The sequence below is a fragment of the Heterocephalus glaber genome, unplaced genomic scaffold, assembly GCF_053883595.1.
Source record: "Heterocephalus glaber isolate CG9 unplaced genomic scaffold, H.glaber_assembly_v1.0 deba00000347, whole genome shotgun sequence".
Classification (NCBI taxonomy): Eukaryota; Metazoa; Chordata; class Mammalia; order Rodentia; family Bathyergidae; genus Heterocephalus; species Heterocephalus glaber.
This window is the reverse complement of record NW_028258143.1, coordinates 39443087-39471072: the sequence shown is the minus strand read 5'-3', so window position 1 is coordinate 39471072 and position 27986 is coordinate 39443087. Positions and strand designations below refer to the sequence as shown.

Sequence of the window (27986 nt, the reverse complement as noted above, 5' to 3'; positions counted from 1 at the left end):
CAGATTGATGCTGGTAGTTTCTGAGTTGCCAAAAATATGTGGATTTTAAACATTTGCATCATTAGAAGAAATCAAAGCAAGTGCTGAGTATGTCCATAGAATGTATACATCTTATATTTTTTAATTTTTTGCCCTATAATCTAACTTATGTTTTATCAATGTATAAGTTAATTAAAATTAGTATTTTAAGTTCAATTTGAGTTCAACCAAAATTCAATCATAGGTACTTGTGTTCAAGACTATGTGTACCATGGAGGTTAGAGAAATACCCCTAGGAAACATACATCCAATAGGAAAACTTCTGTACTAGTCAAAAGAAAGAGTGCAGCTTATTTCACTTCCAAAGGTAGAAATTTTTAAATTTTTTAAGTTATTTTAAATTTTATCTATATATTTCTATTTTATTATTGTTTTCAGCCTTTGCCAGAGTTGCCTCGTATTCCAGGACTTGTTCTCTCTGGAAGTACATTTTCAGACTGTCTCATGGTGGTGCAGTTCTTACAAAACTTTGGTAAAGTTTTGGGCTTTGATGTAAATATTGATGTTCCAAACCTGAGTGTTCTTCAAGAAGGATTGCTAAATATAGGGGACAGCATGGGTGAAGTACAAGACTTGCTTGTGAGGCTCCTCTCCGCTGCTGTATGTGATCCAGGTCTAATTACAGGATTCAAGGTAAAAAAAAAAAAATATATATATATATATATATATATATATATATATACATTTGTTTTATATTTGTACTATCAGTGCATTTATAGCTAACTTTAACATATTAGCAGATTGTATAGACTGAGCCAATATTTCTATATGATGTCTCAAAGTTAAATATAGATTTGTATTAGATTATACTTGGTGCAAACATAGAAGAGCCTGGTTACAAAGTTTAAGGGATTACTCTTTTTTCACTAGCTGTAGGCAAAGACCAAGTTGATTTAAGGAAATGCCTAAGTGGGCATTATGAATCAAAAAGAATTCATAATTCATAAAACAAGTAGAACTTATTTGTGTGCCTTCTGAAATTATACTTTGTCTCAATCACTATGGATAACAGGCTAATCAAGGGATCTGCATACTGTCACGTTAAGATTCTTTTTTGCTCAGAAGATACTCTATAAGTTCAAATTTATCTAAACCCAATTAAAATATACATTCCAAAAGTTTTGCTCCAGATAATATTGTAGAGAGTAAAGCTGCCAGCTCCAGATAATATTGAAGGTAGTGAAGCTTCCAGAAGCTTCTATATCCCTGTTTGTTCAATATAGCAAGCAATAAAATCCACCATACCACAAAGGTAGAAAACATAATAGTAATGTTTTTGAACTACTCCCTCTTTCTGCCATTACTGATAAAATGTCCTGATACTGTAAAGCCTGGGAAAAGCTTCAGACAATTTCTGTAATCAAAGAAACCTTAATAGATTGTTTTAAATTTCTGCTACCCATAAGTATACATACTTTTCTGATTGCCCGACTTGTAAGATTTGAAGAAGGAACATAATATAAGCACTTGAATGTTTGTCTATAATCTGTTGCCTTTTATCTCCATTTCATATTGTGAATAAAGCCCTTATCAGTAATATCTAGAACACATAAACTAGTATTTTTAATCTTATTGTTCTTATGTTATGAATGATTATGACAAATACTGATGAAAATGCCAACTTTTATAGGCCAAAACAGCTCTCGGAGAACATTTGCTAAATGTTGGTGTGAATCGAGACAATGTGTCTGAGATTTTGCAAATTTTTATGGAAGCCCACTGTGGACAAACTGAGCTTACTGAAAGCCTGAAGACCAAACCTTTTCAGGCTCACACTCCAGCACAAAAAGCCTCAATCCTGGCTTTCCTGATCAATGAACTGGCATGTAGCAAGAGTGTGGTGAGGTAAGCATATGCTTAGGCTTTTCTGTTTTAATCACAAAGGAATACAAATTGCTTATAGAAAATTTAGAAGTTACAGACTAGCACCAAAAAGAAAATTAAAATGATACAACCATATTATTCGAAGATGGCCGTTAAATATTTTAATGTTTTTTGTAGTTTATTATAAAAATTTTTAATATATTTCTTTTAGTCTATTGAAAAAAACTTTGGATTATCCTATCTATATCGTGTAGCCTTTGTCACCTATTTCATGTAGTAATTTTTATGTAGTAGAACTTTTTTATATTTTTTCTGCTGTAGTGCCAAAATCCAATACCACTGCAGATCTGGAATTTTTCTTTCCCTAACATCTTTTAGAACACATAACTGATTTCCTTATTATCCATTTGTGGAATTATCCAGCCACTTATTTATATATATTATTTATATATATACATATATATATGTGTATATATAATGTATAGTATATCTATACTTCTATATATATTTAAATTATATATATAATTTTAAGTATATATATTTGTTATGATGTTATATTGATATAATTTTCCATTTCTTTTTGCTACTCTTTGGCAATATCGACAAAAATGTCCTGGTTAATTGTATCATTTTCACTTATGAAAAATGCATTAATTTGCTGCATACTAAGTTAATTTATTGCATAAATGTAGTAATGTATGTCTTTTAACAAATTTTTGTATTGGCAGTGAAATTGACAAGAACATCGATTATATGTCAAACTTGAGGAGAGATAAATGGGTAGTAGAAGGCAAACTCCGCAAGTAAGTCCTATTTTATTAAAATTAATGTACTATTTTTGTTTTGTACAAGTTCTTAGTAATACATAAGAATTGCAAAAACAGAATTTGTACTTTTTCTAAAGGAATGGTAATGTTTAATTTGGATGGGATATGAAATTAATAAAACTCAAGGCCAGAATTTGCAATGGGCAAAAAATAACGAAATTCATTGAGCTTATAACCTACAAACTTAGAAGAAATTCAATTTCTCTTTTTTCTTTTGGAGAAGTCAAACAATCACATTTTCTAAGATTGTTTTTGCTGTCATGTTGCTTTGATCATAATTAGGACTTGCTCATAGCTACTACTTTTTTTTCCTCAGTACTGAGGATTTAACCGAGGGCCTTTTCACTGAGTTATATCCCCAACCTTTTTTGGTTTATATTTTGAGACAGGGTCTTGCTATGTTGCTGAGTTACCCAGGCTGGGCTCAAACTTGAGATCTTCCTGCCTCAGACTCCCAGAGTGTTGAGATTACAGGCATGCACCACCATACCCAGCCCCCTTTTTTTCTTATTTATTTTCTAATTAAAATTGGCTTTTATAGTCTAAACTTCCTCAGCATTGAAATTGCCAGGAAATATGGACAAATTTCTAAACTATTTTAATAAAATAGTTTTTTCTCATAATTTGAATTGAAATTTAGTTGCATAGTAAAGGGGTCAGGAATTGTCATTTGGCCATTGTTAGAATTAATCTTTTGAGCTTTTGGAGTTGATTTTTAAAACATTGTTTCAATTGCCAAAAGACAAGATAACTTAGAAGTTAGTATAAAGTGAAATTTATATATTTCTTAAATTTCTTCAATTCTAATTTGTATTGCCATTGATACATTGCTTCCCAGGAGAGAAGTATCATAAGTATTTTTGCTTAGAACTCATGTTTTGCTCTTTAAAAATATAGAAAGTAGCTTTATATTCCACAATACCAATTTTTATATTTAAAGGCTCAGAATCATTCATGCTAAGAAAACAGGTAAAAGAGATGCTTCAGGTGGCCTTGATCTTGGAGAGGAGCAACATCCATTGGGCACCCCTACTCCAGGGCGCAAGCGAAGAAGGAAGGGAGGAGACAGTGACTATGATGATGATGATGATGATGATAGTGATGAACAAGCTGATGAAGATGAGGAGGAGGAGGATGACAAAGATGACAAAAAAGGAAAGAAAACTGATATCTGTGAAGATGAGGTAATCGAGTTTATGCTGATTCTCAGAACAAATAGAACTACATAACATAATGAAAAATAATACAGAATTTGAACTCAAATAATTTTAACTTGAAATTCCTTGTGGTTTTATGTTTCTTTTGTTTTATTTTATTTTTACAGTAGTAAGGATTGAGTCAGTACTCTCTGCTTCTGAATCAGAATCTCTACTTCTGGGCTACATCTCTAGCCCTTTATTTTTTATTTTGGGACAGTATCTCCCAAAATTGCCCAAGCTGGCCTTAATCTTGTAATCTTCCTGCCTCAGCCTCCTCCTTAGTAGCTCGGATTGTAGGCTTGTATCAGTGCACCTCACCTTGAATTCAGTTTTGACATTTACTTGCCTTAGTTCCTTCATCTGAAAAACAAATACAGTATTGCCATGTTTATCTTATGAAGTTTTTTGTGATAGTTAGGGAAATAATGAATATCATGCCTATACAAAGAAAACAGCTTAAGCTGAATAAAAGAAATAGGTTCTTCTCTGCATATGTGTATAGTCATGTACTTCATGATGACATTTCAGTCAGTGACTAATCACATGACTGGTCCCGTAAGATGATGTTGCATAGTAACATCATAGTCATCTTATTTTATGGAAGCATATTCTATGATGTTCATATGACAAAAATCTCTTGATGGTACATTTCTCAAGAGTATCCCCATTGTTAAGTGACACATGACTGTGATTACTTGAGAATTTTCCAAAGAACTATGCAGTTTCTTAATTTCAGGTATTTTCTCTTTCATTCTATTAAAATATTATTTGTAAGTATTTCATGCTGTTAACAGTATTATTGGAAGGTGAGTATTGTGGTACAAGCCTGTAATCCCAGCTACTGAAGAAGTTGAATCAGAAGAATTAAAAGTTCAAATTGCCTGGGCAATTTACCAAGTCCATATCTCACAGTAAGCTTTTTTTTTATTAAATTCTTTTATTGGTACATTTTAGATATACACTACATTTACATTTATCATTGGGAACTTGTACCAGTACATGATGTATCTTGGTTCTTATATTTTCCCCATTATCCTGTGCTCCCTTCACCCCCTCCACCCTTCCCTATTTACAAAGACTTTCTTTCCATTTTTCCTTTTCTCATATATTTCTTTTCCCAAATTTCCTTTCCCCTTTCCTTCCCACTTCCCCTACCCCTTGGGACCTTTTCTTCCAATTTCAAATCATCATTTATTCATTTTAATAATTTTAATCCTCATTTACACTTTCAGTTTCTCACACCAGAGAAACTTCGGTATTTGCACATGTGTGTCCTATTTATTTCACTTAAGAGTATGGCCTCAATATGCATCCATTTAGCTATAAATGACTCTAGTTTCTCATTCTTTAAGGCTGAGTAGTACTCCATTTTATTAAAAAAAACCCACATCTTCTTTATCCAGTTTCCAGTTGATGGACACTTGGGCTATTTCCAACCTTGAGCTATTACGAACTGTGCTGCTATAAACGTGGGTGCACATATATCACTGTGGTATGATTCTTTTAATTCTTTTGGGAAGATATCCAGCAGGGGAATAACTGGATCAAATGGAACTTCTAGCCCTAGTTCTTTGAGGTATCTCCATACTGATTTCCACAGTGGTTGCACCAGTCTGCACTCCCACCACAATGGAGAAGGGTTCCTTTATCACCACACCCCCGCCAGCATTTGTTATTGGTTGATTTCTTTTTCTTTTTTTTAACATTTAGCAGTTGAATTTTATTGTACATAAATTTAAGGAAACTTTTTTGAGTGTCAAACCAATGGTCACTTTAATCTTGATAGAACCCACCACGATGTGCTTCTGCCATCATGTAAATTTTGCTTCTGGGAATAGTGTGTGACCTGTTTGTAGTTTCTGGATATCTGCAAAGTGCCAGCTGCATGGAAAGAGCTTGATGTTTTCAATTCATAGTAGTGAGGCCAGTTTTTTTTAACCTCAACACTAGATATGGGTCAGATAATTCTTCGTGGGTTCTCTCCTAGTCATCAAAGAATGACTAACAGGATCCTTGGCCTCTCCTATCTAATAGTAAGAGAAGGCCACCTCAACTCTAATAAGAATTTCCTTAGAAGAGGCTCTGGCAAGTCTACTGTGGCACTGCATATCTGTAATCCTAGTGTTCTGGGAGGCTGAGGCAAAAGGATCACAAATTCAAACCCAGCCTCAGCGAGTTATTTTCTCAATATTTTTAAAAAGGACCGGAAAGGTCTGAAAGCCCTCATTTCCTAGTACCACACATTTATATACAACTTCAAATTGCTGAATCATTCAGAAATACATTGTGAGTCCTTCTGAGACCTGTTGGCTGCACATTAAGAGAACATTAGCTACTGGTCAGTGTTGTGCATGAATGCTTGCGGATTTAAAACTTAATGTTCTATTCAGGATAAATCTTTGTTTGGTACCATATTTTGCCCATGAAGCTCAATTCAAAGAGGACTAAACTGATGACGTTCAATGATGCCACTAATACCCTTTTTAGGTATTTGGTCTTTCCAGGATTTCTAATTGGATGCATCCTTTTAAGGTTTCCTATTTCTGTAGCACTTCTGACAAATTTTTTTTTTTTTTTTTTTGGTACCAGGGATTGAACTCAGGACCTCATGTTCGCCAGGCAGGTGCTGTGCCACTGCTATATCCCTGGCCCCCTTGGCAGTTTTTGTAATCCATTACTGGTGAACTTTTACCTTCAACAAAGGAAAAACTAGCTGCTCTATAAATAATAAAGCAAAATATTTAGTTGACATTTTTAATGTAATTTTAAAATCCTGGATCCCAAGAAGTCTTAACTGGAACTTCCTTTTCTTCATAACAAACAATTTCATCTTCCACTTTAAAGTCTATTTTTTCTTCATCTAAACTGAGACCACATTCCATCCCAGTTTTAATGACTGAAATATCATCTTTATGGTGTTTCAGTGAGGTTAATGAACCCTTCCAAATAGCATGTCCATTACGCATTAATTTAAATTTTTTGTCTTTCCAACTGTCCCTTTTGGACTCTGCAGCCAGCCACAGGAATTTTTTTTTCCATTTGTTACATAGAAAATAGCCAATACAGAAGCCTCACCTACTGGGTGTTCTTCCACAGTGCAGGGCAATCTGTTGCTCAGTTCTCCCTGCAAATCTTCAATACGACAGTAAATGATTTTGTGAAGTTTAATTTTTACTCCTTTTTTTGCAGCTGACTGCTGGATGACATTGCTTGCATTCACATTAAAACCATATATAACCCCATCAAATGTTTCAGCAAAGTTAACATCATTTTCATTAATATCACCTACTCCAAAATGTACTAATTCTAGTTCACACTCATGTGAAGCATCATAGGTATCCATTTTGTCTAAAATGGCCTCAACAGATCCATCAACATCACCTTTAATAATTACATGAAGGACATTTGAATCTCTACTTTCTCTTTTGGCCTCAAGGGTCTTTGTTCTTTTCTTTCTAAGTACTTCATAAATGATCTCTCCTTCCAATGCAAAGTGCCATACTCCTCACGGGCTTTCTGATGTGCTTCTTGGTGTTCCTTTCGCTTTTCTTCTATTATTTTCAGGTTATCTTTATTTTTCTCCTGCTCTTCTTCATACTTCCTCCAGTCAATGACCTCCCGTGCCCTTGGCTCAGATTTGACTTCAAGAATTTCATCTGCAGAAGGAAGGTCTTTCCAGCCTATAATTCCAATGGGCATGCTGGGATAGGCCTCATTGACTGTTTTTCCATTCTCATCAAACATTAAGCATACTTTTGCCCAACTCTTTCCAGCAACTAGAATTGAGGCTTTTCTCAAAGTTCCTCTTTGAATTATAGCTGTTGTAACAGGACCTCTTCCTTTGTCTGTGAAAGACTCTTATTACTGTTCCTTCCACTGGACCACTGGGATCTGCTTTCAATTCTAACATTTCTGCAAGAGCAATTGTTGCTTCTGCCAAAGCCATCAGATTCTCACCCGTAAGTGCAAAAACATGCACTGCTTGAACATCACCTCCATAATCTTCACACACCACATCATAAGCCAGCAGCTCTTTTTTCACTTTTTCAGGATCAGCCTCAGCTTTGTCACATTTGTTTATTGCAAGAACAATAGGAACTTGAGCATCTCTGGCTGAATAGATTCTACAGTTTGTTTCATCACTCCATCATCTGCAACTACAACCAACACGACAATGTCAGTGACCTGAGCACCTCTGGCTCTCATTGCTGAGAAGGCAGCATGTCCTGGAGTATCAAGAAAGGTTACCTTTTCCCCAGAAGATAGAGAGACAAGAAAGGCACCAATGTGCTGAGTGATGCCTCCAGCTTCCATTGCTGCCACTTGAGTTTTTCATAGTTTGTCAAGTAACAACGTTTTCCCATGGTCAACATGGCCCATTATAGTGGCAACTGGGGACCTTGGGGTTAATAAAGCTGGATCTGCCTGTGGCCTTCTTACAGCATTTCTGTTTTCTCTAACTTTGTCTTGTTTTAACTTGCTCCACTTCAGCTTCATCCCTGCTTTCTTTATCACTTCTTTGATCCAGACTTCATCTAAATGTGAGTCTGCTTCTAGAGAATCTATGTCAAAAGCAGTGTTCAATAAAGGTTCATACATGCAATCTATGTCTTTTTCCATTGCTTTGGCCAGTTCCTCAACAGTCATTCCAATCCATACTTCTACTTCTTTTTTAGATTTTGTTGAAGATAATTGAGATTTCCGTGGTCTTTTTTCCTTCTTTGTTACTAGAAGCCTATATTGAGATAAAGCAGCCCCAAGGAACACATCTGTCTACCAGGGACAGGCATACAGCTGAGCTCCCCTTACCAGGGAAGGAGACAAAAACCCATGTCTCCACTGTGCTAACATTCTTCTCTGATCTAGGCTGTGTAGTTGCCTAGAAATCATGTGAAATCATCGCAAGTTTTCCAACTTCAGCAGCTCCTGGTTCATGTTGATTGATGGAGCATGTCATTTCTTTTCCATGGGCCTCATTTTCCTGATCTTTACCTCCTACGTGAGGTCCCTGGCACCTCGTTTCTGATTGCTCAGGTTGATTTCTTGATAGCAGCCATTCTTTCTGAGGTGAGGTGGAATCTCAGTGTTGTTTTCATCTACATCTCTCAAATGACCAGTGATGCTGAATATTTTTTCATATGTTTATTTACTGCTTTTATTGCTTTGTCTGAGAAATGTCATCATTTCAGATACCCATTTTTGAATTGAGTCATTGAATTTGTGTGTCTGATTTTTTTCAGTTCTTTATATATTCTAGATAGTAGTCCTTTATCTGAGGTACAGCTGCTAAAAATGTTTTCCCACATTGTAAGTTGTCTCTTAGCTCTGTTGGTGGTTTCTCTTGCAGTACAGAAGCTTTTTAATAAGATGAGATCCCAGTTGTTGATTCTTTGTGCTAGTTCCCGTGCTACTGAGGTTTTGTTCATAAAGTCTTTATGCCAGTGTCTTCAAGAGTTCTACTTAACTTATCTTCCAACAAGTTTAGTGGTTCTGTTTTAATATTTAGATCTTTAATCCACTTCGATCTTAGTTTAGTGCATGGTGATAGACATGGGTCTGGTTTTAATCTCTGACAGGTTGAAATCCAGTTTTTCCAACACCATTTATTAAATAGGCTATCTTTCTTCCAATGAGGGTGGTTGGCTCCTTTGTCAAAGATGAAGTGGCTAAGTTTGTCTAGAGTCATTTCTGCATTTTCTAATCTATTCCACTGATCCTCAGGTCTGTTTCTTTGCCAGTACCATGTTGTTTTCATCACAGTAGCTTTGTAGTACAGTTTCAAGTTGGGGATTGTGATACCCCCTGCCATGTCTCTGTTGCCTAGAATTGCTTTTGCTATTGTAGGTCTCATCGTTCCAAATGAATTTTTGCATTGTTTTCTCTACTTCTGTGAAATATATTATTGGAATTTCAATCTGCATTGCATTAAATCTATATAGCAGTTTTGGAAGTATGGCCGTTTTCACTATATTGTTTCTTCCTACCCAGAAACAAGGGAAGTCTTTCCATTTTCTCATATCTTCTTCAATCGCTTTTTTCAGAGTGCTGTAGTTTTCAGTGTAGAGGTCTTTTGCTTCCTTTGTTAGATTGATTCCTAGATATTTCATTTATTTTTGATGCTATTGTAAAATGAATTGTTTCCCTAATTTCTCTCCCAGTGAGTCTGTTATTTGTGTACAAGAAGGCTATTGGTTTTTGAGTGTTGACCTTGTATCCAGCTACTCTACTGAATCTGTCAATTAAGTCTAGAAGTCTTTGGAAGAGTTTTCTGTGTCTTCTATGTAGAGTATCATATTGTCAGCAAATAATGGCAGTTAAACTTCTTCTTTTCCTATCTTTACTCCTTTTATTTCATTCTCTTTTCTAATTGCTGTGGCTAATGTTTCCAGAACTATATTGGATAGGAGTTGTGATAGTGGACATCCTTGTCTTGTTCCTGATTTTAGCATGAAGGTTTTCAGTTTTTGACCATTGAGTATGATGTTTGCTAATGGTTTTTCAAAGATAGCCTTAGTCAGGTTGAGATAAAGACCTTCTATTCCAATTTTCTGTAGGGTTTGAATCATGAATGGGTTTTGGATTTTGTCAAATGCTTTTTCTGCATCTATTGAGATGATCATATGGTTTTTGTCCTTGACTCTGTTAATATAGTGTATTACATTTATTGATTTACAGATGTTGAACCATCCTTGCAACCCTGGGATAAATCCAACTTGGTCAGGGTGTATGGTCTTCTTGATGACTCTCTGTATTCTGTTTGCCAGTATCTTGTTGAGGATTTTTGCATCTTTGTTCATTAGGGAGATTGGCCTGTAGTTCTCTTTTTGGGTTGGGTCTTTCCCTGGTTTTGGAATCAAAGGAACACTTGTTTCCAGGAAAGAATTTGGAAGTATTGCTTTCCCTTCAATTTCCTTGATGAGTTTAAAGAGTAATGGTGATAGTTCTTCTCTAAATGTCTTGTAGAATTCAGCAGTGAAGCCATCAGGACATGAGCTGTTCTTTGTTGGTAAATTTTTTATTACGTTTTGAATTTCAGTCATTGTAATTGGGGTGTTTAGAATTTCTATATCTCCTTCACTTAACTTTGGCAATTCATTTGTATGTAGGAATCTGTCCATTTCTTCTGAGTTTCCATTTTATTACAGTACAAATTCTCAAAGTAGGTATTGGTGATCCTCTGGATTTCTGCTGGATCTGCTGTAACTTTACCTTTTTCGTTCTTTATTGCATGGATTTGAGCCTTTTCTTTCCTTTTTTTTTTTATAAGGTTGGCTAAAGGTTTAGTGATTTTATTTATTCTTTCGAAAACCGAACTCTTTGATTCATTGATTTTTTTTGTATTGTTCTCTTAGTCTCCATTACATTGATTTCTGCTCTGATCTTTATAATTTCCTCTCTTGTAGGAGCTTTGAGTTTGTCGTGCTCTTCTTTTTTTGGAGCTTGAGGTTCTGCATTAGGTTGTTTATTTGAGTTCTGTCTGTTTTCCTAATATGGGCATTCACTGCTGTGAATTTCCCTCATAGAACTGCTTTCATTGTGTACCATAGATTCCTGTATGTTTTACTGGCATTATCATTTACTTGTAGAAACTGTCTAATTTCTTCTTTAATTTCTCTGTGACCCATTGGTTGTTCAGGAGGGTGTTATTCAGTTTCCATGTGTTTGTGGGGGTTTTGCAGTTTCTTATTGTATTGATCCCCAATTTTATTGCACTATGGTCTGATAATATACAAGGGGTAACTTCAGTACTTTTACATTTACTTAAACAGGTCCTATGAGCTAGCATGTGGTCTATTTTGGAGAATGACCCATGTGCAGCTGAAAAGAATGTATATTCTGATTTTGTGGGGTGGAACACTCTGTAAACACCTATTAAGTCCATTTGTTCAATAGCTTGGTACAGTTCTAGAATTTCATTGTTGATTTTTTGTCTAGATGATCTGTCTATTTGTGATAGTGGGGTATTGAGGTCCCACACTACAATTGTATTAGTGCTTATTTGGTTTTTCATGTCCATTAATATTTGTTTTGTATAGTTAGGGGCATTTGTATTTGGTGCATATTTAGGATTGTCACCCCTTCCTCTTGGATTTTTCCCTTCACAAGGATGTAGTGACCATCTTTCTCTCTCTTTATTAGTATTGGTTTGAAATCTACTTTGTCTGTGAATAAGATTACTATGCCTGTTTTTTTCAGGGTTCTTGTCACATGGAGAACTGTTTTCCATCCTTTTACTTTCAGTCTGTGAATTTCTTTTTGAGTTAGGTGTGTTTGTTGTATACAGCATATTGTTGGATTTTGCTTCTTAATCCATTCTGCAAGTCTATTTCTTTTGATTGGTGAATTGAGGCCATTAACATTGATAGTTATAATTGATAGATATTGACTCATGCTTGTCATGATGTTTTACTGTTGTTGGCTCTTTTATTTTTTTATTTTCCTCCTCTCCCTTTAGTTTTTTGCCTTGCCTGGGGGCTTTGCTCTGTTGGGCCTCCTGCAGTTGTGACCTTCATTGTCTTTTTCTAGGATATTGTTTAGAATTGTTTGGAGTGCTGGTTTGGTGTTCATGAAATTTCCCAGGTGTTCTTTGTCATGGAAGTATCTAATTTCCCCGTCGATTTTGAGAGATAATTTTGCAGGGTACAACAGTCTAGGTTGGAAGTTATTTTCTTTTAGGGCTTGAAATGCTTCACTCCTGGCTTTCCTTGACTTGAGGGTTTGTGTCGAGAAGCCTGCTGTGATTCTGATGGGCTTTCCTTTGTAAGTGATTTGTTTCTTTTCTCTAACTGCTTGTAGGATTTTATTCTTCTGTTGGGTTTCTGGAATCTTGACTATTATATGTCTAGGTGTAGATTTTTTTTTATCATGGCTAGTTGGAGTTCTATATGCCTCACTTATCTGTGTGTCCAATTCTCCACCTCTGTCTGGGAAGTTTTCTACTATTACTTCTGTGAACAGTTTTTTTATGTCAATTGTACTTTCTCCTGCTTTTTTGTGGACTCCTATCAGTCTTATTCTTCTTTGCATCATCTAGCAGCTGCTGGATTGATTTCTCATGGTCCCTTACTGTTTTTAAGAAATCTCTGTTTTCATGGTCATTAACCACAATCCTGTCTTCTATATCTGATATTCTTTCTTCACTTTCCCTTAATCTGCTGTGAATACTTTCAATGGAGTTTTTAATCTCCTGGATATCTGTTTGAATCTGTTTCATGGATTCCATTTCTTTCTTATGTTGGTCTATCATGGTTTCCATTTCTTTATTATACTAGGCATTCATGGCTTCCAGCATGTTTCTGAGCTCATCTATTTTTTTTTATATATGTTTCTGTTCTAGAGCCTCTAATCAGGTCTTTCACTCTGCTCACCATCTCTGTAGTTATCTGGGAAATTATTTCTGTTTTGAATTTTTCTAGAGCCTCATTCATCTGTTTTGTTTCTTCGTGTGCTATCCGTTCAGGATGTTCAGGTGGTTGATTATCAGACTTTTCCACCTCATTTGCCCCAGAATTTGCTTTTGATGGGGTGAATGTCTGAGTTTGTGCCTTGCTTAAATGTTTTTTCATTTTTGTTTTTGGTACTGTCTTTGGTTTAACTCCTGGGTTGATACTTCAAAATTGCTTATTGTAAGTATCTTTGTTGCTTGTATTTAGAACCCTTATGGAATGTTTACTTCTCAGAGGTGTCTTCCAGATATAGCTGGTCTTTAGGTTTTGAGTCCCTAATGTCTCTTAAGCTATCTCATTTTTATTATACCAGGAAGGACAACTGATTAAATCAATAACAACACCTTAGCCCAAGTGATACAATTAGCAACACCATAGCATGAAGCACACCTTAGAAAATTACAATTTGTGGTAGTTATTAATCTATCACCTTTAATTGTGTAAATTAAATCAAAGTGGAGGACCAACCAACTTATGTTTATAGTGAATAAACTCTTCAATTCACAATAACCTTTTTAAGAGGGTTGGGAATGCTAGCTCAGTGGTAGATCAGTTGTCTGGCATGCACGAGGCCTTGTGTTCTATCCCCAATTCCAGGGGTGAAAAGTATCTTTAGTGAAAGTGATATATTTCTCAAACACCTGTTTTTCCCCTCGTTTTAGGTAATTTTCATCCAAAAGAATAAGACACTGAAAATCTTCTATAAGTTAACAATTTGCAAAAAAGAAAATACAGTGTGTTCACTGATTTGATAAAAAGGAGTATTTACAATGTTCTAGGTAGCTTCTATGAAAGGGCATTAACACTCTCTGAGGAATGAAGTTTTATGAAGTGTTTCTGGACCCATTATCTTAGGCTTACAAGCTGAGATAAATATTAACCTGGGGAAGAATCTAAAGAAGTGCTTTTCCAAGCAGAGAGAATAACATGAAAAAAGGCCCAGAAATTTGAAAATGTGGTTTGTTTTAAAGGAATTACAAGTTCTTCATTGTTGCTGGAGTGTCTCACACTTAAGAATGATGAACTAGGATTTTGTGTTATTTTTTACTGATAGAACCCCAGTATAGCATTAAAATAAATAGGATCAGAATGTTCAGACTTAATTTTTATTTAAATGGCTTGCTCTGGCATCTTTGTGGGAATTGGAAACAGGATAGTACAAGGTCAGAGGTGCAAGGATAGGTCATGAAGTATTGTAATAGTTTAAGTGAGTTGTGAGGGGTCTGAAACTGCAGCAATAATAGTTTGGATAAAATAGGAAAAGATTCAGCAAATATTTAGAAAACAGAATTAGGAGGATTTGAAGATGAGCTATGTAGGTTGATATATATATATATATATGTATATATATATATATAGAGAGAGAGAGAGAGAGAGAGAGAGAGAGAGAGAGAGAGAGAGAGAATTCATTTCCATGGGGCCAGGGATTTAGCCCAGTGGTACAGCACCTGCCTCACAAGTGCAAGGTCCTGAATTTGATCCCTGGTATGAAAGAAAAAAAAGAAAGGAAAAATAAGAAAGAAAAAAAGAGAAGAAAGAAAGAACAAAAGAGAGAAAAGAATGAAGAAGGGGAGGAAAGAAAGAAAAAATAAAGAAGAAAGGAAAGAAAGGGAGAAAGAAAGAAGGAAGGAAAGAAGAAATAAAGAAAAAAGAAAAGAAAAAGGAAAAGAAAGAATTGATTTCCCACTATCTGGTTTGAGAGACTGCATGCTACTGTTTCTATTAACTAAGACCAAAAAGTCAGAAATAAATAAATAATGAGGCATTAGTGTCATTAAGAAATATATGAATGCAAGAAATGATGATATATTCTTTTGGAACGTGTTGAGTTTGAGGTACCCATGTAGAAGTTCAACAGTCAATTGATTTAGGTACCTGAAACCTGAAGAAGAGTTCAGTCCTAAAAATATAGACCAGGGTGCTATTAGCACTTGAATGATAGTTAAAATCATGAGGTGGATTGGTTTGCACTAGAGGATTGGTTTCATGAATAGATTAGGGGACTGAGGCTGGAGCACCCTGAGGTACCTATAGTTCTTCTTGTTGAAGGAAGAGTCAGAGAGGTAGGAGATTTCTCTAATGGGTCACAGGATACAAGACCAACTTTATGTTTAGTGATTCACTAGGATGACTCAAAGAACTCAGAATAAACTTTTGCTTATGGCTTTGAATTATTACAGCCAAAAGGAACAAAGAAAAATCAGCAAAGAGCAAGTAGGAAAAAGTCCAGAGGGAAAACAAGTGCAAGCTTCTAAGAGTTTTTTGTCGTGGAGAGTAACACAGAATGGCCTTGCTTCCCTTAACAGCAACAACGTGTATATATATATATATAAGTGCTGTCTACTCAGGAAGCTCATTAGAGACTCTATGCCTACATTTATATTAAAGGCTTCATATATGTACCTTTTGCATAGCATGTGCCCAAATTCTAGATTCTCTGAAGAAAAGTAGGTGTTTTATATGAACCGTATTATTAACACAGGCAGTATAGGTCCAGTGAATCGGTTTTAACAGTTAGGGTGAATCCATCCCAAATTCCAAGTTCTCACATGCCAGGCAAGGATTAACCTTGTAAGGAGGGCTTTCAAAGGATAGCACCCAAGCCTACAATGTTGTCTTTTTTATAGATTTAATAATAACTGAAAAAGAAAATTATTTCCAAAAGGAGGAAGTGATAAATAATATTAAAGTGACAGGAGTCTAGGATGATGAGAACTGAGAATGTTTATTTGATTTAACAACAGAGAGGTCATTGGTAACAAGTGCCAGCAGTTTCATTAAAAGGTTGAGAGCAGACATCAGGCTAATAAGTGGTTGGTGATAATAGAAAGTGAAGATGAGAGGTTGAAAGGGCAGGGGAATGGGGAAAAAATAATAACCAAGATATACTATGTAAAGGTACAAATTTCCAATGATGAATGTCATTATATTTCATACCTAAAATGTACTAATAAAATTAATTTTTTTAAAAAATGAAGATGACTGCTTTAAGCATTATACTTCAGAAGAAGGGGTACTTCCTTGAGGTCAACAGAAAGCTGAGGATTTTTTCAGATGTGAAAGACTTGAGATTATTGGTTGAAGGGAAAGAGTCAATAAAATGAGAAAATGAAAATGAATATTAAAGAGAATAATTAATAGTACAAGGTTCTGAAGTTATCAGAGAAGTTTCAGTTAAGGTGAAGAGGGTGAAGGAGACTCTTGAAAGAATGAACCAGGGGGCGGGAAGCAATGTTAATATGTCAATTTTTTTATTGTGTGTATTTAGAGAAAGCAATGATAAGCCAGGGACATGGATAGGGATAAAAGGTTGAAGTTCATCTTTTACCAGAAAGGAATGCAGGATGTACTGAAAAAGCTGCATAAGAACACTAAAAAAAGAAGGGGAAAAAAACTCACAGAAAATCTTGCTTTCTATTCTCAACACCAGTAGTATTTTGCGAAGTAAATCTAGAAAGAACTCTTTTCCTTTCTTGTTTCAGCTCAGTCCTGCTAAAGGAATAAGGAAAGGAGGCTTAGGGACATTAATCTATTGATGGAAAATGTGAAAAGAATATCTAATTGGGATCAATGATATATTACTAAATCAAATTTATGACTAAGTCTGAATATTGTACCATTTACAAGATAATGTGCTATACAATTCTCTTTCTTACATAAAATAGCATAAATGTTCTCATAAGTTCTCCCTCCCCAATGTTGTATTTTAAACCAGGATGATAAAAATCACTAGAATGAATTTTTCTCTTTTTATTTTTTAACTTTGGTAAGAGCTACTCTCTTAATTTTTCATAGTATATAATACAATGTCATTGCCTATAGGTGTGATTTTTTTTATAGCAGCTCTCTGAAATGTACTCATGCTGGGTAACTGAAACTTCATACAGTTGAAGAGTAATACTCTCATTTCTTCCTCTCTCCACCCCTTGACAATCACCGTGCTACTCTGCTCCTATGAGTTTGACTATTTTAGATACCTCAAACAATTAAATCATGTAGAATTTGATCTTCTGTGACTGGCTTACTTCACTTACCACAATATCTGCCAGGTTCACTCTTGTCCATATGGGAGGAACTCTTGGGTACAAGCAGTCCCTCTGCCTCAGCCTCCCAATTAACTGGTATTAGAGGAATGTGCTGGATGTAAACCACTAGATCATATACATTCATTTTCTGACAGATATTATGAGAGGTTTATAATTTGAGTATCAGAACTGTAATTATCCCACAGAAAGATACCATTTATAAATAATCTGCTTCATTTGGTAAGTAGAGCTGTTTCCATGGCAAGAATTAAAATATTTCTAAGCAAAATTAGTAACCTTTCACAAAATATTCCCTTTCAGCACTTAATATTATAAATTGTTTTAAAATATTAACACTCATAAATTTGACAACCATATATTGGAATTTCAGTGTGCTCTACTGGGTAATTATTACACTAAATTGGGATTTATTTATAGAAATTATGTTTCACCTCTCCTATTTAAACGTAGAGAATTTATAAGTCATATACTTTATTCTTTATACATAGATTATTTGAAAATAACTACTAATGCTTCTTAGACATATCTTTTAAAGTACTATATTATGAGTATTTATTGAGAGTAAAATAGATTGCAGAATTTTATTGCAAATGTGTATCTTATTAATGTGAGAAAATAATTCAAAACTTTAAAAATAATAAATATTTTGGAACCTGAGAAATCAAATTAAAATTGCCTTTAAATTATTTAAGTTATTCTTTACAATAAAGAACTAGTAGATATTCATCAAATTCATACACATACACAATTCTGACCACCTGATAAACCTGACTAATAAGTTCGGCATATCATTTCTCCAAAATAGGTTGGACCTCGTAAGTTATAAGTAGACTGTAAATACTGTAGTAGTATCACTTAAAGGATTAATTGCCAGAGGTTTCCCATTGAGACCCACATGATCCCTTGTAATGAAAAGATACTCTCCATAAGTAAGTCGTAACCCTTTGTCCCAGAGATAATTTCCTTTTCTTCTCACTCTTCATTCTTTTAATATATAGACTCTTTCATAATAGTCAGATTTATGTTGAGACCAATGTGAGCTTTAAAATCACAAGTTGGCCTGGAAATTTTATGTAGACACTTGAACTCTGACATATGGAGACATATAATGGCCTTTTTTGGTTAAGAGACCATGGAGAACCATGGTAAGATAAATTCTGTGTTCTTAGAATTGATGTTCATTTTGTAGCAGCTTTTTTCTCTAGTCTTACAAGTTCTTTAATATCTTAAAATTATAAGCACCACCAGCCAAAAATCCTCTAAATAAAACTTAAGTAGATGTACTATTTCTTTCTCATCATGAGAAAAGTCTTAAAAATTACATTTACTAGGCTGGAGGCTTACCTCAGGGGTAGAGCACCCACCTACTTTATGCTAGGCCCTGGGTTCAATCCCCAGCATTGCAAAAAACAAAAATTACATTTAATCAACTTGGCTAATACATAGCTCTTTACTGTCTTAGTCCAAATATTTATTGATTGAACTGTATTATTATATAAACAAATTATGAACATTTGCCCTGCTGATCAAAAGATCATTGTCTTAGTCACTTTCTTGTCACTGGTCAATAACCGCACCAACAAATTAAAGGAGGAGGGGTCTATTTTGGCTCAAGTTTACAACCCATGGTCAGCTGGCTCCAAGGACAGACAGCATGGCAAATGTGCATAGCAGAAGAGAAGCCACTCAAGTCCAGCAAGCAGAGATAGAGAAGAGAAGCCAGGAAGGGAGATACACCCTTCCAGGCATGGCCCCAGTGACCTGTCTCTTCTCTTCAGACACTACCTCCAAACAGCAAGTCACCACATCATTCAGTCACCTTCCAAAAGCCCCACCTATAAGCAAATGAGGCTCTTAGGGGACATCTATATATAAATCATAACCATCACCACAGGATCTACATTTAAATATTGGGAATGTCAAGCTTTAAGGGTCATTGCACCTGTTTTCTTTTAAAATTTCCTTTAATCCCAATTAGAATTCATGTTATTCTTAGCATAAATAATATTAGATGTGATCAAGAAATGGTGAATGTTTAATTATTTTTAATTACAGTAAAAGATATATTGCTATTAATCTTCAAAGCCCTCACCCTCATGAGTGTCTTTAGTTGTACTGTTATGGCTGTCTCAATGTACTGAATCATTTCAAAACATTTACTACTTTTCATGGTCATTTTGACATTAGAGAAGAGCCAGAAGTCACATGATGCCAGATCCAGTGGATGAGGGCATACCATAATGTTTTTACAAGCCTACCTTTTCATTGGTTGGTATTTGGCAGGTGCTTTCACCATATTTTCTATCACAACTTATAAAGATGAAAGAAGACTTACAGAACTGCTTCAGAAAGTGGCCAGAATGATGAGATAAGTCTGTTTGAAGTAAGGGGAAGTAGTTTGAGGGAGATTAATGACAATGTATCTTTTACTACATAATTTTTTACACATTCACTGTATATTTTGATCACTTCTTACATAGCAAAGTGCTTTTATAACTTAGTCATCTAAATTTGGATAAAGATTCCATAAATCATACATAATGGTAAAACTATTGAGGTCTTCTTCTCACTTCCTTTTATGAAGTAGGTTGCCATACTGATATACAAATATATATTCGGGAATGCTTGGTGACAGTGTGGCTTTTTAAAAATGCTTATAGAAAGTGATATTCAGAGAAAAAGGAGAAAAGAAAATAAACATCAAGAACAAGTCTTGGGAGTAGGGGTATAGTTCAGTGACAGAACACTTGCCTGAGTTGCAGAAGTCCCTGGGTTCAATCCCCAGCACCAAAAAATTTTTTATTTTTTATTAATCTAAAATGTACCTGTATCATATTAAACAATTATGTTAATTGCTTATATTTATTCTTAATTAGTCTTCCCAAAATCTTTTTATTTAAAAACAATGTTAGTTGCTTTCAGAACAGTTCTTATTTAGTTCCTCCTGAATTCCATGTTACAGATAGTGTTACAACCAATTTACTGTTAAGGTAATTGTCTTAGATTAGGTAAGTAATTTGAGTAATTTGCCTATTCAAATAAAGCACCAACATCCAAAAAAGCCTATACAGTCTCCTTATGTTTTCCCTCTAAAACATAATTTGGAAGTAGTTCTTCTATTTCTGATTTCTAGAAAGAAAACTTTCGTATAATCACATACAAACTTTTTACATATGAAACTGATACTGTAAGTGGGGGATTATTTTTATTCTCAAAGCTCAGTGTTGGCCCCGGGGATTTAGCTCAGTGGTTCCGGCGCCTGCCTCGCAAGCGTAAGGTCCCGAGTTCGATCCCCGGCACAAAAAAAAAAAAAAAAAAAAAGCTCAGTGTGCTCAAAATATAATTTATCTTTTCTCTAAAAATTACTCCTCCAGGTAATGGTACCAGAGTTCCTCCAGTCTCCTAGATTAAACCTTAACATCATAATTTATTCCTTCCTTCATCTCCTTTGCTACTCCATCTCTTATATATATGAGTTACCAGGATTTATCAATTTATAATTATGTAATATCTCTTATGTCCATTTCCTTTTTTCTATTATTTTTTAACCTAGTGGGGCCCATATCCCCTCTCTCCCTGTTGAATCATTACAGCAGTACCTATCTAATTTTGTCAAATTTAGTCCTTTCTTTGCTCCAGAGCATGTTAACAAATATTGCCAGATTGATCTGTATAAAGTGTAGTCCTGATGTTAAACCTTCCTTATGGGATCATATTGTTATCTACTGCCAAGCATTTACAGCTTTTCACAGTATAACCCTAAACTCATCTTACCTCATCTCCCACATTTCCTAGATGTCCTCTTTTCTCTGATTCAGAAATTCTTAGCCATGCTTCCTGCCAGTTAAAATACAACTTCTTCCATATAGCCTCATTGGTGTAGATTATCACTGGACACCTTGGCTCTTAAACTGTACCTCTTTTGAGGTTCTTATTAGCTTCCTACTATTTGAGGAAATTTTCAATTTACTGTCTTATATATCTGCATTCCAGATTATTAGTTTTTAGAAAATAAGAACTGAGTTGTATTTATTTCCACAGTGGCTTTTCTAGTATTTTGTGTATAGGAAGCACTCATTAAATATTTTCTGATTGATTGGATAAATAAATCTTAAAAACAGGTAAATGGGCCTAGAAATGTAAGTTAGTGATACAACTCTTGCTTAGCATGTGTGAAGCCCTGGGTTCAATCCCCAGCACTGAAAAATAAAAAATAACCAGATACATGATATTGTATTTTGTTATACATAGGATGAAGGTGACCAAGCAGCAAGTGTCGAAGAGCTAGAAAAACAGATTGAAAAACTCAGTAAAGTAAGCACTTTTTAGATTAATGTTTGCTTTCTTTGCAGTGTTTTAAAAATCTATAGTGTACGGGATTAGCTTTTCTGACTCCTAAGTAAAAACAAGCTCTGTGATTAAAATGAAGAGCTGTAGAAACATTCTTGCAATTAAATCTTAAAATGTCAATGCCAAGCTTAAATACCTGCCTCTTAAAACATAACATTAGACCTAATCAGAATCAATTAAAAAAAGGTTCTGTATTTCTTCAGCTTTTTGTATAAATACCAAGTAGTGATAAAGGCATGATTTTACTTCTTGAAGTTAATTATTTAAAAATTTGGTTGATTTTATAGCAATAATTTCAGTATCCTAGGTTTTATATTTGTTTATTTGTGGATTTTATTTGTATTGGATTTATAAACAGTATATATTTATATACTTCCTAAAAACTAAATTCAGCAGCATGGAGAAATTTAAAATGAGCTTTTTGAAAGAAGAAATGAGGTTTTTAAAGTATTATGAGATGTCTATGTATTATGTCAATGTTTGATTCACAGATCTATCTGAAATGTAGTTATTTATTGCCTAAGTGTATATATAACATTGGTATAAAAATAGGCAAATGGAGGCTTGATCAATTACATACATATGGCTGTTTAATCAATGGAATGGAGCTAATTTGCTTTGGCTCTATAAAATACTTGTTCATATATAAGATTGTGTTTTATATATTTAAGATATGATTTACTATGAGATACCTGATAAAATAAAACTTATACTTTTGTTCTGTGGCAATAAAAATATTTGAGTTATCCTTAAAATAATTTGTCTTTATAAATATCACTAAAATTGAAGTCAGGCATGCAATAGTATCTTTTTCTATTAGTGAAAATTATCCACTCTGAAGAAATGTTTAAAGTCAACTATTTGTTAATTTTTAAAACAATTATAATTTGTAACAATTATGATTATTTTTTTTTAACAGCAACAGAGTCAGTACAGAAGGAAGCTCTTTGATGCCTCTCACTCCTTACGTTCGATGATGTTCGGGCAGGACCGTTACAGACGCCGATACTGGATACTTCCCCAGTGTGGGGGGATTTTTGTAGAGGGCATGGAAAGTGGCGAAGGTAGGAACTATCAATCTGTTACAAAATATCCAGTATTAAATAACAGGGTTTATTCAAACCCTGTTATCTCTTCCATATATTTTGTGCTTCTTATCAAGTGTACTTTATTATTTTTTATTAATTTTATAGGTACATTTTAGGTATACAATATAATGACATTCATGATTGGAAATATGCCCCTTTACATAATCCATCTTGGTTCTTATTTTCTCCCCCTTCCCCTGTGCTTCCTTCAATCCCTCCATACCTTCCTATTTACAAAGACTTTGTTTCCATTTTTTAATTTTCTCATATTAATTCCATTCTCTTCTTTCCTTTTGCCTATCCCTCCCACTTCCACTTCCATTTTGCCCCTTTTCTTCCTATTTCACATTATCTACTGTATCTTTTAGTGCTTATTTACACTTTCAGTTTCTCACACTAAAGAAACTGTTCAGTATTTACACATGTGTCCTATTTATTTCACTTAAGAGTATCTCCTCAATGTGCATCCATTTAGATATAAATGTCTCTGGTTCTCATTTTCAATGGCTGAGTGATACTGCATTTTATAAAAAAAAAAACACCCACATTTTCTTTACCTAGTCTCCAGTTGATAGGCAATTGGGCTACTTCCATTAGCTATTACAAATTGTGCTGCTATGAACATGGGTACACATATATCACTGTGGTATGATTCTTTTAATTCTTTGGGGAAGATACCCAGCAGGGGAATAGCGGGGTCAAATGGGGCTTCCAGTCCTAGTTCTTTGAGGTATCTCCATACTGATTTCCACAGTGCTTGCACCAGTGTGCACTCCCACCACTGTACCAGTGATTCTCTTTCCACACAGCCCCACAAGCATTTGTGATTGGTTGATTTCATGATAGCAGCCATTCTTTCTGGGGTGAGGTGGAATCTCAGCACTGTTTTTATTTGCATCTCTCAAATGTTGAACATTTGATTTTCAACATCAACAATGATGTTGAACATTTTTTCATATGTTTATTTGCTATTTCTCCTTTGTCTGAGAAATGTCTGTTCATTTTAGATGCCCATTTTTGGATTGGGTCTTTAAATTTGGGAGGTCTGATTTTTTGAAGTTCTTTATAGATTCGAGATAGTAGACCTTTGTCTGAGGGACCGCTGTTGAAAATTTTTTCCCACATCTTGGGTTGTCTCTTCACACTGCTGGTGGTTTCTCTTGCTGTGCAGAAGCTTTGTAGTAAGAAGAAATACCACTTGTTGATTGTGCTACTTCACGGACAACTGAGGTTTTGTTCATAAAATCTTTTCCTACACCAATGTCTTCAAGAGTTCTACTTAACCTCTCTTCCACCCAGTTTAGTGTTTCTGTTTTAATATTTAGATCTTTAATCCATTTCGATTTTAGTTGAGTGCATGGTGAGAGATATAGGTCTAGTTTTAGTCTTTGGCAAGTTGAAACCCAATTTTTCCAGCACCATTTATTAAAGAGGCTATCTTTCCTCCAGTGAGGATGTTTGGCTCCTTTGTTGAAAATGAGGTGGCGGAGTGTGTCTGGAGTTGTTTTGGCATCTTCTAATCTGTTCCACTGGTTCTCAGGTCTGTTTCTTTGCCAGTACCATGCTGTTTTTATCAAAGTAGCTTTGTTGTATAGTTTCAAGATGGGGGTTGTAATACCCCCTGCCATGTCTCTGTTACCTAGAATTGCTTTTGCTATTCTGGATCTCTTCTTGTTCCAAATGAATTTTTGGATTATTTTCTCAAGGTCCATGAAGTATGGTGCTGGGATTTCAATTGGGATTGCATTGAATCTAAATAGCAGTTTGAGAAGTATGGCCATTTTCACTATATTGATCCTTCCTACCCAGGAGCAAGGGATGGCTTTCCATTTTTTGATATTATCTTCAATCTCTTTTCAGAGGGCTATAGTTTTCAGAGAAGAGGTCTTTGATTTCTTTCCTTAGGTTGATTCCTAGGTATTTCAGTTTTTTGGATGCTATTCTGAAAGGAATTGTTTGCCCTATTTCTGTCTCAGTGAGTCTGTTGTTCGTGTAGAGGAAAGCTATTGATTTTTGTGTGTTGACGTTGTATCCACCTACTTTACTGAATTTACTTAAGTCTAGAAGACTTTTGGTGAAGTTCTTGGGGTCTTCTATATAGAGTATCATGTCATCTGCAAATAATGACAATTTGACTTCTTCATTTCCTATCTTTATTCTTTTTATTTCTTTCTCTTGTCTAATTGCCGTGGCTAATGTTTCCAAAACTATATTGAAAAGTAGTCATGATAGTGGACATCTTTGCCTTATTCCTGATTTTAGTGTGAAGGATTGCAGTTTTTGACCATTTAGTATGATATTGGCTGTTGGTTTTTCATAGATGGCTTTTCTCAGATTGAGGTAGAGACCACCTATTCCAATTTTTTGTAGGGTTTTTATCATGAATGGCTGTTGGATTTTGTCAAATGCTACATCTATTGAGATGATCATATGGTTTTTGACCTTGGCTCTACTGATATAGTGTATTACATTGATTGATTTGCATATGTTGAACCATCCCTGCATCCCTGGGATGAATCCCACTTGGTCAGGGTGTATGATCTTGATGATCTTCTGCATTCTCTTTGCCAGTATCCCGTTGAGGATTTTTGCATCTGTGTTCATTATTGAGATTGGCCTGTAGTTCTCTTTTTTGGTTGGGTCTTTCTCTCCTTTAGGGATCAAGATGATGCTTGCTTCCAGGAATGAATTTGGGAGTATTACTTCCCTTTCATTTTCGTTGAAGAGTTTAAACAGTAATGGCAGTAATTTCTCTCTAAATGTCTTGTAGAATTCAACAATGAAGCCATCAATTTCATTGATTGATATTGGGTTGTTTAGAATTTTTAGGTCTTCTTCTTTCAACTTTAGTAATTCGTACGTATCTAGGAATCTGTCCATTTCATCTGTTTTCCATCTTATTGGCATATAGGTTCTCAAAGTAAGTATCAATGATCCTCTGGATTTCTGCTGGGTCCGTTGTAATTTCATCCTTTTCATTCCTAATTGCATTGATTTGGGCCATCTTTTTCCTTTTTCTGATAAGGCTGTCTAAGGGTTTGTCAATTTTGTTTATTCTTTTGAAAAACCAACTCTTGGCTTCATTGATATTTTGTATTGTTCTCTTAGTCTCCATTGCATTTATTTCTGCTCTGATCTTTGTAATTTCCTCCCTTGTATGAGCTTTGGGTTTGTCCTGCTCTTCTTTTTCTAGAACTTGAGGTTCACCATCAGGTTGTTTAATTGGGCTCACTCTGTTTTTCTAATATGTGTATTCAGTGCTATGAATTTCCCTCATAAGACTGCTTTCATTGTGTTCCATAAATTCCAATATGTTGTATTGTCTTTTTCATTTAATTGTAGGAACTGTCTGATTTCTTCCTTAATTTCCTGTGTGACCCATTGGTTATTCAGAAGTGTGTAGTTCAATTTCCATGTATTTATGAAATTTTTGCGGTTTCTTTTACTATTGATCTCCAATTTCATTGCAGTATGGTCAGATGATATACACAGGATAACTTCAATTCCTTTACACTTACCTAAATATGTTCCATGAGCGAGTATGTGGTCTAGTTTGGAGAACAACCCGTGTGCAGGTGAAAAGAATATGCATTCTGATTTTGTGGGGTGGAACACTCTGTAAAGATCTGTTAAGTTCATTGGTTCAAGAGTTTGATTGAGTTCTAGTATTTTGTTGCTTGTTTTTTGCCTAGTTGATCTATTTGTGACAGTGGGGTATTGAGGTCCCCCACTACTATTGTATTAGTGCTTGTATGATTTTTTATGTCTGTTAGTATCTGGTTTTGGTGTTTTTTTGGTACCAGGGATCGAACTCGGCTCCTTGCGCTTGCACAACAGGTAATGAAACCACTGAGCTAAATCCCAGCCCTGTTAGTATTTGCTTTATATAGTTGGGCGCACTAGTGTTTGGTGCATAGATATTTATGATTGTCATCTCTTCCTGTTGGATTGTTCCCTTTACAAGGATGTAGTGTCCTTCTTTGTCTCTCATAAGCAGTGTGGGTTTGAAATCCACTTGGACTGCAAAGAGGACAGCTACTCCAGCTATTTTTTGGGTTCCTGTTGCATGAAGTACTGTTTTCCACCCATTAACTTTCAGTCTGAGTTTCTTTTTGAATTAAGTGTGTTTCTTTTATGCAGCATATTGTTGGATCTTGCTTCTTGACCCATTCTGCCAGTCTATTTCTTTTGATTGGTGAGTTGAGACCATTAACATTGATGGTTATAACTAGTATGTATTGACTTCATGACTTTCTCTTTTTGTTGGATTCTCCCCCTTTGCTCTTATTTTCTTGTCATGCCCAGTGAATTCATTCTGCTGGGCTTCCTGGGGTTGTGATCCTCGTTGACTTTTCCTAAGACTTTTGTCTAAAATTTTTTGGAGTGCTGGTTTGGTATTCATGAAGTTCCTAAGGTGCTCTTTTTCAGGAAAGTATCTCATTTCACCATCAATTTTGAAAGATAGTTTTGCAAGGTACATCAGTCTGGTTTGGAGGTTGTTTTCATTTCGGGCTTGCAAAACTTCACTCCAAGATCTTCTTGCCTTGAGGGTTTGCATTGAGAAATCTACTGTGATTCTGATGTGCTTTCCTTTGTATGTGATTTGTTTCTTTTCTCTAACTGCTTGTAGAACTGTGTTCTTCTGTTGTGTTTCTGGAATCTTAACAATTATATGCATAGATTTTTTTTGACCCAGGCTAGTTGGAGTCCTATATGCCTCACTTATCTGTATGTCAAGTTCTTTTCCCCTTCTTGGGAAGTTTTCTACCATCACTTCTGTGAACAGTTTTTTTATGTCATCTGCACGCTCTCCTGTTTCTTCATTGACTCCAGTCAATCTTATGTTAGTCTTCTTTACATCATCTAGCAGCTGCTGGATTGATTTCTTGTGGTCCCCTACAATTTTAAAGCAATTTTTCTTTTCCTAGTCACTAATTGCAATCTTATCTTCTATATCTGAAATTCTGTCTTCACATTGGCTCATTCTGCTGCATAGACTTTCAATGGAGTTTTTCATCTCCTGGAAAGCTATTTGCATCTGTTTTATGGATTCCATTTGTTTCCTATGTTGGGATTCCATCATGTTCCTCAGCTCCTCTATTTTTTTGTCTATGTTCTCTCTAGATTTATTAATCATGTCTTGCACTATGGGCACAATCTCTGCTGT

The 27986-nt window shown here is 35.0% G+C and overlaps 1 protein-coding gene and 1 pseudogene across 46 annotated transcripts in view; one reads left to right on the top strand and one right to left on the bottom strand.

Annotated features, from left to right (window-relative positions):
• Positions 1–27986, top strand: part of Baz2b (bromodomain adjacent to zinc finger domain 2B) — a 411121-nt gene that overhangs the window by 348774 nt on the left and 34361 nt on the right. For all 46 annotated transcript variants that reach the window (XM_087196344.1, XM_087196196.1, XM_087196318.1 and 43 more), the window contains 6 exons: positions 418–672; positions 1670–1884; positions 2592–2666; positions 3631–3874; positions 21633–21695; positions 22651–22795. In XM_087196344.1, the coding sequence (XP_087052470.1) occupies positions 418–672; positions 1670–1884; positions 2592–2666; positions 3631–3874; positions 21633–21695; positions 22651–22795 (997 nt within the window). The remainder of the gene's footprint in view (positions 1–417; positions 673–1669; positions 1885–2591; positions 2667–3630; positions 3875–21632; positions 21696–22650; positions 22796–27986) is intronic.
• LOC101703513 (translation initiation factor IF-2, mitochondrial pseudogene) lies at positions 6645–8384 on the bottom strand (annotated as a pseudogene).